The 15,931-nt window shown below is 37.2% G+C and overlaps 1 protein-coding gene across 4 annotated transcripts in view; it reads right to left on the bottom strand.

Moving 5' to 3' along the window:
* The window catches only part of CCDC73 (coiled-coil domain containing 73), a 154,902-nt gene that overhangs the window by 45,351 nt on the left and 93,620 nt on the right, over positions 1-15,931 (bottom strand). For all 4 annotated transcript variants that reach the window (XM_089309806.1, XM_089309814.1, XM_089309802.1 and 1 more), the window contains 3 exons: positions 15,558-15,596; positions 6,516-6,651; positions 6,200-6,279 (listed from right to left, as the gene is read on the bottom strand). In XM_089309806.1, coding sequence (XP_089165932.1) covers positions 6,200-6,279; positions 6,516-6,651; positions 15,558-15,596 — 255 coding nt within the window. The remainder of the gene's footprint in view (positions 1-6,199; positions 6,280-6,515; positions 6,652-15,557; positions 15,597-15,931) is intronic.

The following is a 15,931-nucleotide window of genomic DNA, read 5'->3' as shown; positions in this document are numbered from 1 at the left end:
GTTAATTCTGCATTAAATTCAGATATGAGAATTCACTAAGAAACAACAACCACAGAAATAAGGTGGTATAATAAATCATTGTTCTAGTCCTAGGTCAAATAGTCTTTGACTTAACATATTCAACAAAAGAACTTATTGATGTCATTATTTCATCCAAGGATAAATATTCAAAAACATGGGATAACAATTAAAATGACTATGTCTGCTAAAGGATGTAAAAATAAATCTAGTTATTTCAGTAACTAATTTAACTTCTTAAAGTTTTGTGAAATTAATTCAAAGGTAAAATCTGCTAGGGCATCCTGAAGTTTTTTTTTTTTTAACAGGCAGAGTGGACAGTGAGAGAGACAGAGAGAAAGGTCTTTCTTTGCCATTGGTTCACCCTCCAATGGCTGCCGCAGCTGGTGCGCTGCGGCCGGTGCACCGAGCTGATCTGAAGCCAGGAGCCAGGTGCTTCCTCCTGGTCTCCCATGCGGGTGCAAGGCCCAAGCACTTGGGCCATCCTCCACTGCCTTCCCGGGCCATAGCAAAGAGCTGGCCTGGAAGAGGGGCAAACCGGACAGAATCCGGCGCCCCGACCGGGACTAGGACCTGGTGTGCCGGTGCCGCTAGATGGAGGATTAGCCTATTAAGCCTTGGTGCCAGCCATCCTGAAGTTTGTTTGTTTGTTTTTTCTTTTGACAGGCAGAGTGGACAGTGAGAGAGAGAGAGACAGAGAGAAAGGTCTTCCTTTGCCATTGGTTCACCCTCCAATGGCCGCCGCGGCCAGCACTCTGCGGCCGGCGCACCTCACTGATCCGATGGCAGGAGCCAGGTACTCAGCCTGGTGTCCCATGGGGTGCAGGGCCCAAGCACTTGCGCCATCCTCCACTGCACTCCCTGGCCACAGCAGAGAGCTGGCCTGGAAGAGGGACAACCGGGACAGAATCCGGCGCCCGGACCGGAACTAGAACCCGGTGTGCCGGTGCCGCAAGGCGGAGGATTAGCCTAGTGAGCCGCGGCGCCGGCCCATCCTGAAGTTTTAATCTCAACTCAGATCTACTGGGTTTCTGACTACTATCTACACCCTATAGTGCAGTATTTAGTTAAACATCATGAGTATTTAAAAGAAATCTCTGTACTTAACTTATTCAATTTAAAAAAAAAAAAAGGCCCAGTGATACAGGTTTTGTAACCAAGAGTATAGAATTTAGGCAAAAGGCAGGGAACACTGGAATATGGACAGAGAATCAGAACATCTTGTTTATTTTTCAGAGAATGCTCCAGCTCAATTTATCTTGCAACACTGTACCCAGAGGCAGCCATACAACTACAAACAAGGAGCAGTTTTTAAAGCCACAAGAAACCACTTTGAATAAGCTGAACTTTTCTTATTGTACAAAGTATTAAATTCTCTACCTATGGCAGGAGATTGCTGCCATTTTCTGAACATACAATGGATGAAGAAGCATGGAGATGTATATTGCTTATACTATATGATCAAAAAGGGCCTTTCCCCTCCTCTTTTACTCCATCTTAGATATTCCTGTGACATCTACTATAAAAGCCCTAGAAAGGGGCCGGCGCTGTGGCATAGTAGGCTAAGCCTCTACCTGCAGTGCCAGCATCCGATATGGGTGCCAGTTCGTGTCCTTGCTGTTCCTCTTCTAACCCAGCTCTCTGCTTACGGCATGGGAGAGCAGTGGAGGATGGTCCCAGTGCTTGGGACCCTGCACCTACATGGGAGACCTGGAGGAAGCTCTTGGTTCCTAGCTTTGGATCCCCCAGCTCCGACCATTGTGGCTATTTGGGGAGTCAATCAGTGGATGGAAGACCTATCTCTCTGTCTCTCCTTCTATAACTCTACCTCTCAAACAAAAAAGAAAATCTTAAAAAAAAAAAAAAAGCCCAAGAAAACTGCTTTTCTGAGACTACTTTCTCATTGTGTCCTGTACTTGTCATAAGTAAATAAAACTTTCCTCTGAACCACTCCTATTTAACATTAATTATTCAGTGACACCGTAAGCAAACAGGAGGCCCTTTGCCTCTGTTAACAAAGTCGGCTGACACAGATGGGACTGTCTCTAGTCTAGGATCAGGGCATTCGAGAACCAAGAGTGAAGCAATTGGCTGCAGCAGCTCACCTGTGCTTACTCATCACTCTCTGGGAAGGGCTTACTCCCTCTCACCAGGATGGGAAGTTTCCCTTGGTGTCTGGCACTCCTGACTTGCTGACTCAAGATCCAAGAGATGAAATGGACACCAGGACCCCTTTCTTTCCTTTTTTTTTTTTCTTTTAAGATTTATTTCTTTATTGATTTGAAAGGCAGAGAAGACAGAAAGAGTGAGCGATGCGGAGGAGAGAGAGGAGGGAGATTCCTTCCTTCCTTCCTATAGTTCACTCCTAATGGTCTGCAAGCAATGCGTTTTTTGTGCCTGTCTAGTTGGAAAAAATCTCTTTTCCTCATGTATAGTGGGGTGCCACTGCTGGACTTTAGTAAACTTCCTCCAAAGGGCACCAGCCTTATCTCAGTGGTAGGTGCAGTTTTCTGTGCCTTTATGATCTGGCGTTTTGCTTGTCTCATGATGAAGAAAAAAAAATAAGAAATATGTTTCTGAAAATTCCTTGATGGAGAAAAATAGCTTGAAAGAGAAAATACACTTCCCCCCAATACTATTCCCCTGACTCCATGGCCAACCCTCTATCCACAGGAACAGGAGTAGCTTGGCTTGTAACATAAACATCCCTTCCTGATGACCCAGCATGGGACTTTCTACCTATAAGCCTGGGGTAGGCATGTTTTGCCCTGTCAGGTTCCAGATGGGGAAGAGGGATTGCGAAATGTGCATGTGCCATTTATCTCCTATGACTTGGATAACTAGAAGGCCCATTTTAAAGGCTTGAAAGCCAACCTTGAGGAATTAGTGCACTGCTAAGGGATATTTTACAACTCATAACCTTACCTGGCAGATATTTGAGCTTTTATGACTACCCTTCTGACAGTGTGGGAAAAGTCATCTTTTCTAGCAATGGCCAGGAAGGAAGCTGACAAGCAGCTGTCAGTTAACCTGCTAACTGTGTGTGGAGGCCAGTTGAGGAGCAAGTCTCAGTGATGGCCCCAAATGGCATCCCAATCCAAAGAGCCTACAGAGATTAGAGCATCATAAGAATATGCTGCTAACAGGTAGGAGCAAGCAGGCCCCCTGCAAACTGGAGCAAGCCAAGAGAGATAACAGCAGGAACCAGGAGAAACCCCTCCACCTTCTCTGAAAAGAAGAGTTCTCCTTCAAGGTAACAACACAGAAGACTTCTGCATTTTTCTATATTTTTCAACAACTGAAAATGTGGAACTGTTAGAATCAACTAAGCCTTGTAGGAGATATCCTAAAATACATTTCCTTTTTCAATATTTGTTATGAAACTACAGGGAGTTGAAAGAGAAGGGCAGAGATGGAAAACCAGCATATGACTCACAAAAGTAAGAACTAATAATTTCTTACATCTTTTCTTCTTATATGGTAATTACTTAATCTTAGGAGAATAAATTAAAATCAAAGACCTCTATGAAATGATTTTCCACTGAAAAATGTTTTTTGAATTTTATAGCCTGTAAGCTTGTAAGCAATCTGAACTTCCAGTACATTGACTGTTTTCTAACCATTTATTCAAAGCTGCTAGTACAGCAAATAAACAGCACATGCTTTGATCTCATTAAATTACAACTTATAGTCCCTAGAGTCATAAATACAATGCTGCTGTTTCCTTCACCCCTCCTTTTCTGGCACGGGGGTAGTCTGTTTAATATCACTATCTCCTTGAGTGCTCTGACGTTTACTCAGACAAACAACAGAAGTTATGAATGCAGCTCATAGATAATATCGGGAATTCTTCAGGACTGCTGTAACAGTGAACCCAGCATGCAGAACTGGAATACCTTGCTTTATCTAACAACAAAGCTTGGTCTGCTTCACTTTGCTTAAAACACACACACCAAGAAAGAAAGAAAGAAATTCCATCTTATCACAAACCAGTAACTTAACTGCTCTGGACAAAATCATAGAACAGTATAAAAGAAAAATGAAAATTATCTTTGGGAAAATTAATGATTGCAAGTTTTAAATGAGTGATATATCTAATGTCATTAGATTTGATTAGTGTCTGTACAGAAGTCTAAAAATAAAAAGTTGCTCTTAAAGTTAAAAACTAAACCACATAAATTGCGGCGCCGGCACACCGGGTTCTAGTCCCGGTTGGGGCGCCGGATTCTGTCCCGGTTGCCCCTCTTCCAGGCCAGCTCTCTGCTATGGCCAGGGAGTGCAGTGGAGGATGGCCCAGGTGCTTGGGCCCTGCACCCCATGGGAGACCAGGAAAAGCACCTGGCTCCTGGCTCCTGCCAGGATCAGCGCGGTGCGCCGGCTGCAGCGGCGGCCATTGGAGGGTGAACCAGCGGCAAAGGAAGACCTTTCTCTCTCTGTCTCTCTCTCACTGTCCACTCTGCCTGTCAAAAAAAAAAAAAAAAAAAAAACTAAACCACATAAAATATAAAATTAGTATTAGAATGTATAAAATACTAAAAATTGTCCCTTAAAATACATTTTAAGTTTTTTTTAAAAGATTTATTAATTTGAGAGTTAGAGTTACAGACAGTGAGAGGGAGAGACAGAGAGGTCTTCCTTCTGTTGGTTCACTCCTCAAATGGCTGCAATGGCCGGAGCTGCACCAACTCGAAGCCAGGAGCCAGGAGCTTCTTCCGGGTCTCCCATGTGGTTGCAGAGGCCCACGCATTTGGGCCATCTTCTACTGCTTTCCCAGGCCATAGCAGAGAGCTGGATTGGAAGAGGAGCAGCTGGGACTAGAACTGGCGCCCATATGGGATGCCAGCGCCGTAGGCGGAGGATTAACCTACTGCGCCATAGCACCGGACCCACATTTTAAGTTTCTTACTCTTTCTGTTATTCAGATTTCAAAATCTTAAAGGTAATAAAATTCTCTTTACTCTTCCATATATTATTTCCAAAGAACAATTTGGAATCATGGACATTGATAACAATGCTTTCTAAAGTGACAGCCTACTTAAAAAAAAAAAAGTACTTCTTCCTCATGTATCAACTGCATTTTATCAGCTGAGAAATTTTTAGATGCAAATAACAGAAAACTGAAATGGCTGTAATGAAACTGGGTGAAGTAATAATGTGGACTAATGACTCTAATAACTGGAAAGTAAAGGTAGGACAAGATGCAGGGTTGGTTGATTCAGGTTCTCAACAATGTCATAAATGAACAGCTATGTTATGCTACAACCAATCTGGCATTCACATTGTCAAATTCCTCCTTTTTGGCTTTGCTCATGGATGTGGGATGACTGCAACGCACAGCTGCGGAAGTTACATTCTTCCTAGTTTATAATCAGAAGCTAAGATAATTTTCCATTGCTGAAACAATGGTTGTTATCCAAAGAGACATATGTTTATGGCCTTCTCTGTCAAATTAGGGCTTTACATTGTAAACATCAAAACAAAAATTTAAATAAGGTTAGGAAGGAGAAACAGGGATACTGTTCTTCAGTAACAAATCCAGAAAAATGTTCAATGCACCCCTTCATTCATAATGCTTCAGCCATACCAGATTTTTTCTAGTTCTTCAAATATACTAAACACTTTCCTACTTCAAGACTTTTGAGCATGCTATTCCCCTCCCCTGAAACATTACTCCCCTCCCTCCTCCACCCTTTTATCCCCAATCTAATGGAGTCACTTTATAATAACGTCATCACATCCTTTATCTTCAGATCACTTAAAAATTTGTCAATTATTTGATCTGTGTAATTATCTTATACCCAACTCCTCCATTAGACTGTAAACTTCATAAAAGTTGGAATACTTTTTATTTTCTGCTTATCTATATCCTAAGTAACACTGATACATAAAAGTAACTCAATAAATATTGGATGAATGAATAATGAAGTTTGCATACAGTGAATACTTAATAGTTATTCATATCAGGATAAAAATGCATGCTACTGTTCACAAGTCAAAGACAACATTTTGAATGGATCAGGACAAATTGATTCTTTATATTAGTACAGTCATAATTCAAAATTCATGAATCTATATTAAAACATTCTTTTCCTTTTGCCAAAGAAGTACCCAACTGCTTCTAGTACTATTCCATAAAACTATTTAGACTTTTACTTTGTAGTGTAGAATACATCAATCATACCTTTTTTAAACTGCATATTTCAGACTCCTGTTTTTTATTTAAAGCTGAAAGTCTTTTATTTACTTGTATTGCTTCCTGTACTGCAAAATGAAAGATACTTAAGAAAATATTATATTCACTATACATTTAAAAGCAAGTATCACTTATGTGAACTGGGAAAACAGTCCCAACGCAATGCACATGGTTACATTTAATTTAGTATTCATTAAACTACCATTTACTATTACTAGTATCAGATAAATTCAATTTAATCATGATAAAGTCTATTTAAATATTCCCCACTGAATTATGAAAGTTTAAATAAGATAGTGCTTACCATTTTGTTCCAACTTTTCATGATTCTCCTTTACCAATCCAAATTGACCTGTTATTGCAGTATAGTATTTCTCAATTTCATTCAGTTGCTTATGATAATCTTCTTTAGCCAAAAGATGTAACTGAACCTTTTGTTCCTATTTTGGAGAGTCATTGTAAATATTATACATGTAACATACTCAAAAACATATAAAAAGCATACTGTGGAAAACTGTTGCTAATAATGTCCCATAAATAAATGTCAACAGAAAGTATTCTCTGAGTATACCATAGGGAAGAAATGTTAGGAGGTACTTCTAAAACCACATAAAACTAAAGCAAGCATTTTTTTCCCCTGTAACAAAATAGCCACTTCAGGTTATGTGTCCCTTGTTTATAATATCTTTTTTCAAAAATAAACTTGCTATTTCATTTTATTTTTTTTTAAAGATTTATTTATTTATTTGAAAGGCAGAGCTGCAGACAGGCAGAGGCAGAGAGAGAAAGAGAAGTCTTCCATCCCCGGGCTCACTCCCTAAATGGCCACTACAGCTGGAGCTGGGCCCATCCAAAGCCAGGAGCCAGGAGCTACTTCTGGGTTTCCTATGTGGGTGCAGGGGCCCAAGGAGTTGGGCCATCTTATACTGATTTCCCAGGCCATAACAGAAAGCTGGATAGAATAGGAGCAGCCGGGACTAGAACCAGCACCCATGTGGGATGCTGACACTGCAGGCGGTGACTTAACCTGCTAAGCCACAGTGCCAACCCCTGCTATTTCATTTATGAAAGATCAATCAAGGGTCAGCACTATGGTGTAGCAGGTAAAGCCACACTTGGCAGTGCCAACATTCCATAAAGACACCAGTTTGAGCCTCGGCTTCTCTACTTCCAATCCAGCTTCCTGCTAATGCACCTGGAAAAGCAATGAAGAATGGCCCAAGTGCTTGGGCCCCTGCACCCAAGTGAGAGATCTGGAAGAAGCTCCTGGATCCTGGCTTTGGCCTCGCCCAGGCCTGACCAATACAGCCATATAAAGATCAATTAGTCTGGCACTAAACACAGTGTGGGGGAAATTAAAGCAATAGTGTTAGTAATCTAGGAAATAATTTTTTTGTTTCGGTACATTATTGGAATAATCAGGTCCCAACTAGATAGTATTTTGATTCTTTGTCCTTTTAGTTTGCTAGCATACTTTTGATATGCATGATCAACCCACAGATAATTTTTTCTGAGATTAAATTTAATAAATATAGTTCCTTTTCATTGCATCAAAAAATGAAATGACAAGGCCAATATCTCACAGTTACAGCGATGCAATAAACTACTTAATCTGGAGACATAATTAGTAAACATTAGACCTCCAATGCTTGCAGCCTAAGGAGCTACCTTTGCCATACTGCACACTATAATTTTAATGCTTAAAAAGAAATATGTTAATAGAATCCATAACATTTTAAAAGTTTTACCCACACTTGACATTAGCAGAGTCACTGACTCTCACTTTAAAACTTTCATCTATTTTTTCAACTATCCTCAGCTCCCATAATGACCAACGCTAAACAAAGAACAAAGTAGATCCATCAAGTGGCACTCCATATTGTTTTCTAAACCAATTATTACTGTTCTATAGAGTTCCAACAACGGAAATCTGTTTGATTTCCCTACCATACATTTCACTTATCCAACTGCACTACAGTTTACTTCATTAAAAATATTCCTTCTTATGGCCGGCACCATGGCATAGCAGGTAGAGCCACGGCCAATGGTGCTGGCATCTCATATGGGCACCAGTTCAAGTCCCAGCTGCTCCACTTCTGATCCAACTCCCTGTTAAATACCTTGGAAAGCAGCGGAGATGACCCAACCACTTGGGCTTCCACACCCATGTGGGAGATCTGGAAAAAACTCCTGGCTCCTGGCTTTGGACTGGTCCAGCTCCAGCCATTGTGGCCATTTGGGGAGTGAACCAGCAAATGGTAGATCTCACTGTCTCTGTCTCTCTCACTCTCTAACTCTGCCTTTCAAATAAATAAATAAATAAACTTTTTAAAATATTTATTTATTTATTTTAAAGTCAGAATTACACAGAGAGAGGAGAGGCAGAGAGAGGCAGAGAGAGAGAGAGAGAGAAGTCTTCCATCTGATGGTTCAGTCCCCAATTGGCCGCAACGGCCAGAGCTGCGCCGATCCGAAGCCGATCCGAGCTATGTCGATCTGAGCTTCTTCCGGGTCTCCCATGCGGGTACAAGGGCCCAAGGACTTGGGCCATCTTCTACTCCTTTCCCAGGCCACAGCAGAGAGCTGGATCGGAAAAGGAGCAGCCGGGACTAGAACTGGCACCCATATGGGATGCTGGCGCTTCAGGCCAGGGTGTTAACCCGTTGCACCCCAATAAATAAACCTTTAAAAAAAGTACTCTTTCCAGGGGGCCAGCATTGTATTATAGTGGGTTAAGCTTTTGTCCACAGCACCAGCATCCCATATGGGCACCAGTTTGAGTCTTGACTGCTCTACTTCCGATCCAGTTCCTTGCTATTATGCCTGGCTTATGGATTCCACCAGGCCCAGTCCCAACTGGACCATTGTAGCCATGTGGGGAATGAACCAGCAAATGGAAGACCTCTCTCCTTCCCTAATTTTTTGAAATAAAAAAGAAATACTTCTTCATTGTATTCTCATAGGACTAAAATTCAGAGAACCTACTTTCCCTACTAAATGGCAAGACATATAGCCCAAAATAAGACAATTTCTATCCTGGAATTCGAATTTTGAGCAAAGTTCAGTTTAGTCATATACTGGTTTACACACTCTATAATTCACTCTGGTCTCTGTTCATTCCAAAATTCATCCTTCACTCTCTAATCAATTGAGAATGCCTCTATTAAATTTCCTTTTGTGTAAGTTAACAACAGTCATTTCACATTGCTTAAAAGCAAACTATAGGCAAGACAGCACAGTAATCAAAAAGCAGTCTGACTAACCCTGTCTCTCAGATCACTCACTGTGACCTTAGGCAAACTGCCTACCCTATCTTTAGAATGGAGATTATGAGAATGGCTCCCTTACAGGGTTGCTGGAAGGATAAAATAAATTCATACCTAAGCAATAAGAATGAAATCCATGACATAACAATCACAAAATAATTTATTATTATTCTTTAACAGATAAAAGTATCTTCAATACTTTTATTGACTTCAATTTAGAATAGGAGCAGCTTTCTCTAATATTAACAGAGCACACATTACAATTTAAGCTATACCTAACTATATTATCCTGGCAAGTCAGGTAGTATTCACATTTCCAAAGTTAATTTCTAATGATTTTTAAGCAAAATGATAACATAATTGATAGTGATTATGATAAATGAAAGTTTCTGTGAGATTTGCAAATTCATTTAGTCATTTTTATTAATTGTGTAACATTTATAAATGTAAACAAGATTACAAATGGGCTTAGCTCCAGAGATCTTATACCTACATGGGTAATTACTATTATCTTTAACAATGAATAATAATGAGCTATATTCCTTTTAAAAAATCATTCAATTCTTCATCTAGAGAATATACTCTCTCAACAGATGTATATAAACCTAAAATGATCCCACTGAAAATAGGTTTAATGGAATTTTTTCAATTCAAGGAATTTTTAAATTTTTTGTTTCAAATATTTACATAGTCTTTATGACAAATTAATATACTAGAATTGTATATTGTAGTCTACTACAAATTAATATATGATCCCACAAAAGCATTTTTAATCTCTAAGCTAAAAAGTAATGATAAAATAGGCAGGCAAAGCAGTAAAGATTACCAATCCTGTTAAGTAAAAATGCAAAAGAAATCAAAGAGATTTTATAATTATTCTCCATGCATAGAGCTCTATGTACATTTGAGTAATCTGTGATATACCCTATTCCAAGATCCTTTGCTTGAGGGCAAAATTGAATTCAATGCAAACAAAGCTTCATTTGTTTGCATGACATAATTTTTATTTCAAATAGATTAGGCTGTTCAATGGCCATGATGCATACTATAGTAAGACGTCCAAGTCACGTGATCACCTACAGTTCATTAAACCATGGAAGCCTATATGAGCCTAGCTGGCTACCTTCTTTTGATATTGAGATGAAGAGGTCACTTGTCAAGTTTTCCACCAATTGTAGTACTGTCAATGAATGGTTTAAATTCTTCGAGAAGCAACAGAAAGTGGTGGGTAATAACTGCCTGAGAGATCTAAGAACATGGTAAAGAACTATACAAATAAATTGATATAACATTAAAACTTCAGTATTACATGTTAAATGTAATATGCCAAATACAGAAGGATGAGTACCACGTGATCTCACTCATATGTGGAATCTAAAAAAAGTGGATCTCATGTAAGTTAAAATTATAATGATGGGGCCAGCGCTGTGGCACAGCAGGTTAAAGTCCCAGTCCGCAGCGCTGGCATCCCATATGGCTGCTGGTTCGAGTCCCTGCTGCTCCTCTTCCAATACAGTTTTCTGCTATGGCCTGGGAAAGCCGTAGAAGATGGCCAAAGTGCTTGGGCCCCTGCACCTGAGTGGGAGATCCGGCAGAAGCTCCTGGCTCCAGAACAGCTCAGCTCTGACTGTTGCAGTCATTTGGGGAGTGAACCAGTGGAATGAAAGACTTCTCTCTCTCTCTGGCTCTAACTCTCTCTGTAACTCTGTCTTTCAAATAAAAAAAATAATTCTTTTTAAAAAAGTATAATGATGGTTATCAGAGACTGGGGAGAATAATGAGGAAAAGGATATAGAGAGGTAGCTTAACGAGTACCAAGTTATACTTAGGAGTAGAAGTTCCAGCATTCCATTACACAATAGATATCTAAATAAAAGGTACTCTATACTTCTCTATTTAAAAAAAGAAAAGAATTCTAATGTTTTCACCATAAAGTAATGTTAAATGTTTAAGGAAATAATTAGGTTTACTCCAATTGTACATTATTTTCAATGTATACACATACCAAAACATCACATAGTATCCCATAAACATGTATAATTTTTATGTGTCATTTAAAAATGTTTTAAATGTTTAAACTTTAATATTGCATATTATACATAATAGTGAATAAACTTTTTTTGTTCTTTTTACATTTATGAAGTGATTCAAATTACTTTTTTTTATACAATTTCACTACTAAATGCAAAGACTTAATAGAGAAATAATACCAAGATTCACTGCTCTCTACATATATGTGTACCTCATTTTGAACAAATCTGGTCTATGAAAATCAAGATTAGAGAAAAAAGGACACACATAACCGTGTGTGTGTATGTGCAGCTTTAAGGCCTACTTTAACACCAGCATTCAAAGTAGGAATAATTTAAAAATAATATTCACACACAAGTGTTTAAAAATACATTTACCAACAAAATGCATAAATGCACATTTCCCCCTTTTCCTTTTTATTTAGGGAGAGTACTTTGCAAACTTCTAGAGGTAAAATTAATTTCTCTTTAAATAATTAGTTTATGAGTAAATTTCAGAGGAAAAGATCAAAGTCCAAAAATAAACATTATTTACAATTTTACAACTTAACTTTTTCAATATGACACAAAATTGAATAATGGAGTTATAAAATTCAAAGTTTTAAAAATCTATGACATCTTTCTTAAGATATCTTTACCTTTTTAGTAAAAAACAAAAAATAGGTATAAACTACCTAAAAAACCTAGTTATCAGGCAGGCATTTGGCACATCAGTTAAGATGACGCTTGAGTCACCTGCATCCTGTGATGCTTGGTTGGAATCAGAGTTCCTCTTCTGATCCAGCTTCCTGCTAATGAGCACCTGGGAAGCAGTAGGTGATGAGTCAAGTACTTGGGTCCCTGCCACCCATGTCAGAGACCTACTCTGAACTCCAGGCTCCTGGCTTCAGGCTAATCCAGACCTAATTGTTAAAAGTATATGGGCAGTGAACTAGTAGATGGAAGTTCTAACACTGTCTCTCTCTTTCAAATAAAACAAAAATAAATAAAAATTCAGACAGAAACAATTTACCCAACATAGCTCAAGATTTTTAAAAACTTGGAAAACCAATCTAAAGTTACATAGCTAATGTATGTGAATATATATATATTCACACACACACACACACACACACACACACACACACATATATATATATATAAAATCATGAAACGACTTCCAGACAAGTCTTCAATCTAAAAAACATTCCACTCTGAAAGAAAATAACATAGTTGTTCCCAGCCATATCAAAACCTTCTGGGGCCAACGCTATGGTGTAGAAGGTAAAGCCGTTGCCTGAAGTGTTGGTATCCCATATGGGTGCCAGTTTGAATACCAGCTGCTCTATTTCCTTTTTTTTACTTTTTTTTTTTTTTATCTTTTATTTAATGAATATAAATTTCCAAAGTACGACTCATGGGTTACAATGGCTTCCCCCCCATACCGTCCCTCCCACCAACAACCCTCCCCTTTCCCACCCCCTCTCCCCTTCCATTCACATCAAGATTCATTTTCGATTATCTTAATATACAGAAGATCAGCTTAGCATACCTTAAGTAAGTATTTCAACAGTTTGCTCCCACACAGAAACATAAAGTGAAAAATAATAGATGATTTTTTTTAAATGATGATGAAATCAGATCAGACCTATTGTCATGTTTAATCCCAGTGAGAGTCAAGTTGGGAATTGAAAATTTCTTTTTTTTTTTTTTTTTTTTTTTTTTCCCAGCTGCTCTATTTCCAATCCAGCTCCTTGCTATGACTGGGAAAGGAGTGGAGGATGACCAGAGTGCTTGAGCCCCTGCACCTGCATGACGACCTGGAGGAAGCTCCTGGCTCCTGACTTTGGATAGGTGCAACTCTGGCCGTTGCAGCCATCTGGGGAGTGAAATAGCAGATAGAAGACACCTCTCTCTCTCTCTCTGCCTCTGCCTCTCTGTAACCGTACCTTTCAAATAAATAATCTTTAAAAAAAAAAATCCTTCTGTATTGAAACTCTGCTTCAACAAAGAAAAAAAAGTCTTATAAGTCTTTTCTTTAAAAGAAAGTAATAACAGAAAAAAACAAAAATAGAAATGAAATACTACTTTAAATATTAAATATAGTTGATAAGTTTTTACTTTATTCATTAAGCTGTTTTAGCTACTCAGTTATACAACACAGTTGCTATAAATTCAATTATACAACACAGGCATTTATATAGTAGCCACTGAATACAACAGGAAAGATTTTCCTCAATGACCAATCACAATTATGGTTAATTTAATGATCTAAAGTAAAGCATCTTTAACATGTTTTACTGCATCCTTTTTATGGGTAATGACTGTGATTTTTTTTTCTAAGGAGAGGTTTCGGTGTTTTAGAAATAAACAAATCTTTTGATAAATGACTATGTCAGTTTATCTAGGGATATATCACCAACTCTATACAAAATCAGCTTATTGAATTCCTAGAAGACTGAAACTGACCAGTTATTAACAACTCAGTTATACAAGATTATGAAATTCTTTAAAAGCTTCTTATTATTGTGTTTTAAAAAAACTATTTCTTTCAGGATATTTAATTTTATTGCTCCCCAAATTCTTCCTTGACACCACTGTAGGAATTATCTTATTTTTAGTCTTGCCCATAGAGTCAAATAACAAAAAAAGAATAATGTACTGCTTTAAATAAGATTAAATGATTTACTGAATGCTGTGCAAGCCTTAGAATACAGAAAGGTCATTTGAAGAAAATAATAATTATAATAATGTAAGATAAAAGTAAGAAAGTTTAGAAAAACATTTTTTAACTTTTAAATCAAAAATATAAATAGTACGCTACAGTGGACATTAAGAATAATATGTCATTATAAAAATGTACATGTCAATATATAAAATTATGATAATGCTTTGAACTGTCAAAAACACTTACTGAAACTCAAATATCAATTTAATAGGTTAAGAGGTTGTAATTCACAGTAACAAAAGGCTCAGAAGTGACAAAAAACTAGGATATTACATGTTTTCACTTTTTTTAAAGATTACAAGTCTTTTAAAGTAGAATAAAATAAAACACATTTTATGTTGCCTTTGATCTTTAACTTGTAGCCTTATTTCTCAGGCCAAAGGGCACATTATTCAATTTCACTATATTTTGTGTAAAATCACTGTAGCGTTGAAGATGACTTTCAGTACAAATGTCATGGTACTTAAAGCTAAACCAAGATCTAGTTTTTCAGCTTCTCAATTAAAATTACAGTTTAAAATAGTCTGACAACATTATCTTTATTCTTTCCAGTTCAACAGCAACAGAATTTTCACATCTTATTCAATCAAGCTTGGCATTCTGTGTATGCTTCTTTCATTTTCTAAAACACCAAAACAATTTCAAGAAGCAAAATACTTTATATTTTTATATTTACTGTCACAGTGATTTCTCATTTTTTATATATAAAAGTCAAACTCAAAAATTAATTTTACTTTACAGTCTGCAGCAAAGAATGAAGACTGAAGAGCATAAGTACATCCAAGAAACCCTCTAAAGATTTAAATGGATATGGGAGAATTTTGCTCCATCAAAAATACAAAAAAAAATACCCTTCTGAATCAAATAAGGATAGAAAGAGACACTATCAAAGTAATATTCTATAAAATATTATATAAACCCAGAACTATTAATTTTAATGTAAGAGAATACACGACAAATAAATACTTCACTAATAAAGAACAAATATCATATCCAAAATGTGACTTCTATTTCAATATTTCAGGCTATAACTAATAAGAACATCATTTAAAAATAGGTTTTAGAGTTTTGTAACTTGTTTTTAATGTAAGATCCTTACCAATACTTTATTAACTATGTGAAAATTATTTTATAAAATATAAGCACTATGTAATCTGGAAATATATTTGTGAAATAATTCATTAAAGCCATATTGTATTTAAAGTTGTAAGTCAGGCTTAAAGATGATAAAATATCCAGTTTCAACTATTCCTATTTTTTATTTCACACTTATATTCATGAAAATACTAGGCACCCATGTAGTAATATAGATGGGGAGAATATATACTGTGTAATTTCCTTACCATTTCACTCATTTTCTTCTGTAAAGAATATTTAGAAACCTTGAAAAAATGTGAAAGAAAAAAATCATTAAGATTCTTTACTAGAAATTAAGATTACATGCTATAAAATGTGGCCTTTGTTGTCAATGCATCACTTTTTAGGGATTTTCTTCAAAATTTTATTTACAACTCTCATCCTTATTACAAAAGCAAAACATTCACATACTTACTAAAAACATATTTTGAGAACCTACTATATTAGATTAGCTATATCCCAGGTTCCTGGGATGCAGCAGTAAATACAACAAAGTCTTGGTCCTTCAGAATTTTCTTTCTAATTCAAGATAGTGGTAGTCCAAGACAGTTGCTAGTCCATATAAGCACTTTATTGAAGA

This window comes from Oryctolagus cuniculus, chromosome 1 (genome assembly GCF_051225735.1).
Source record: "Oryctolagus cuniculus isolate XC-2025 breed Fujian yellow rabbit chromosome 1, ASM5122573v1, whole genome shotgun sequence".
NCBI classification, from domain to species: Eukaryota; Metazoa; Chordata; class Mammalia; order Lagomorpha; family Leporidae; genus Oryctolagus; species Oryctolagus cuniculus.
This window is presented reverse-complemented; position numbering and strand designations above follow the sequence as displayed.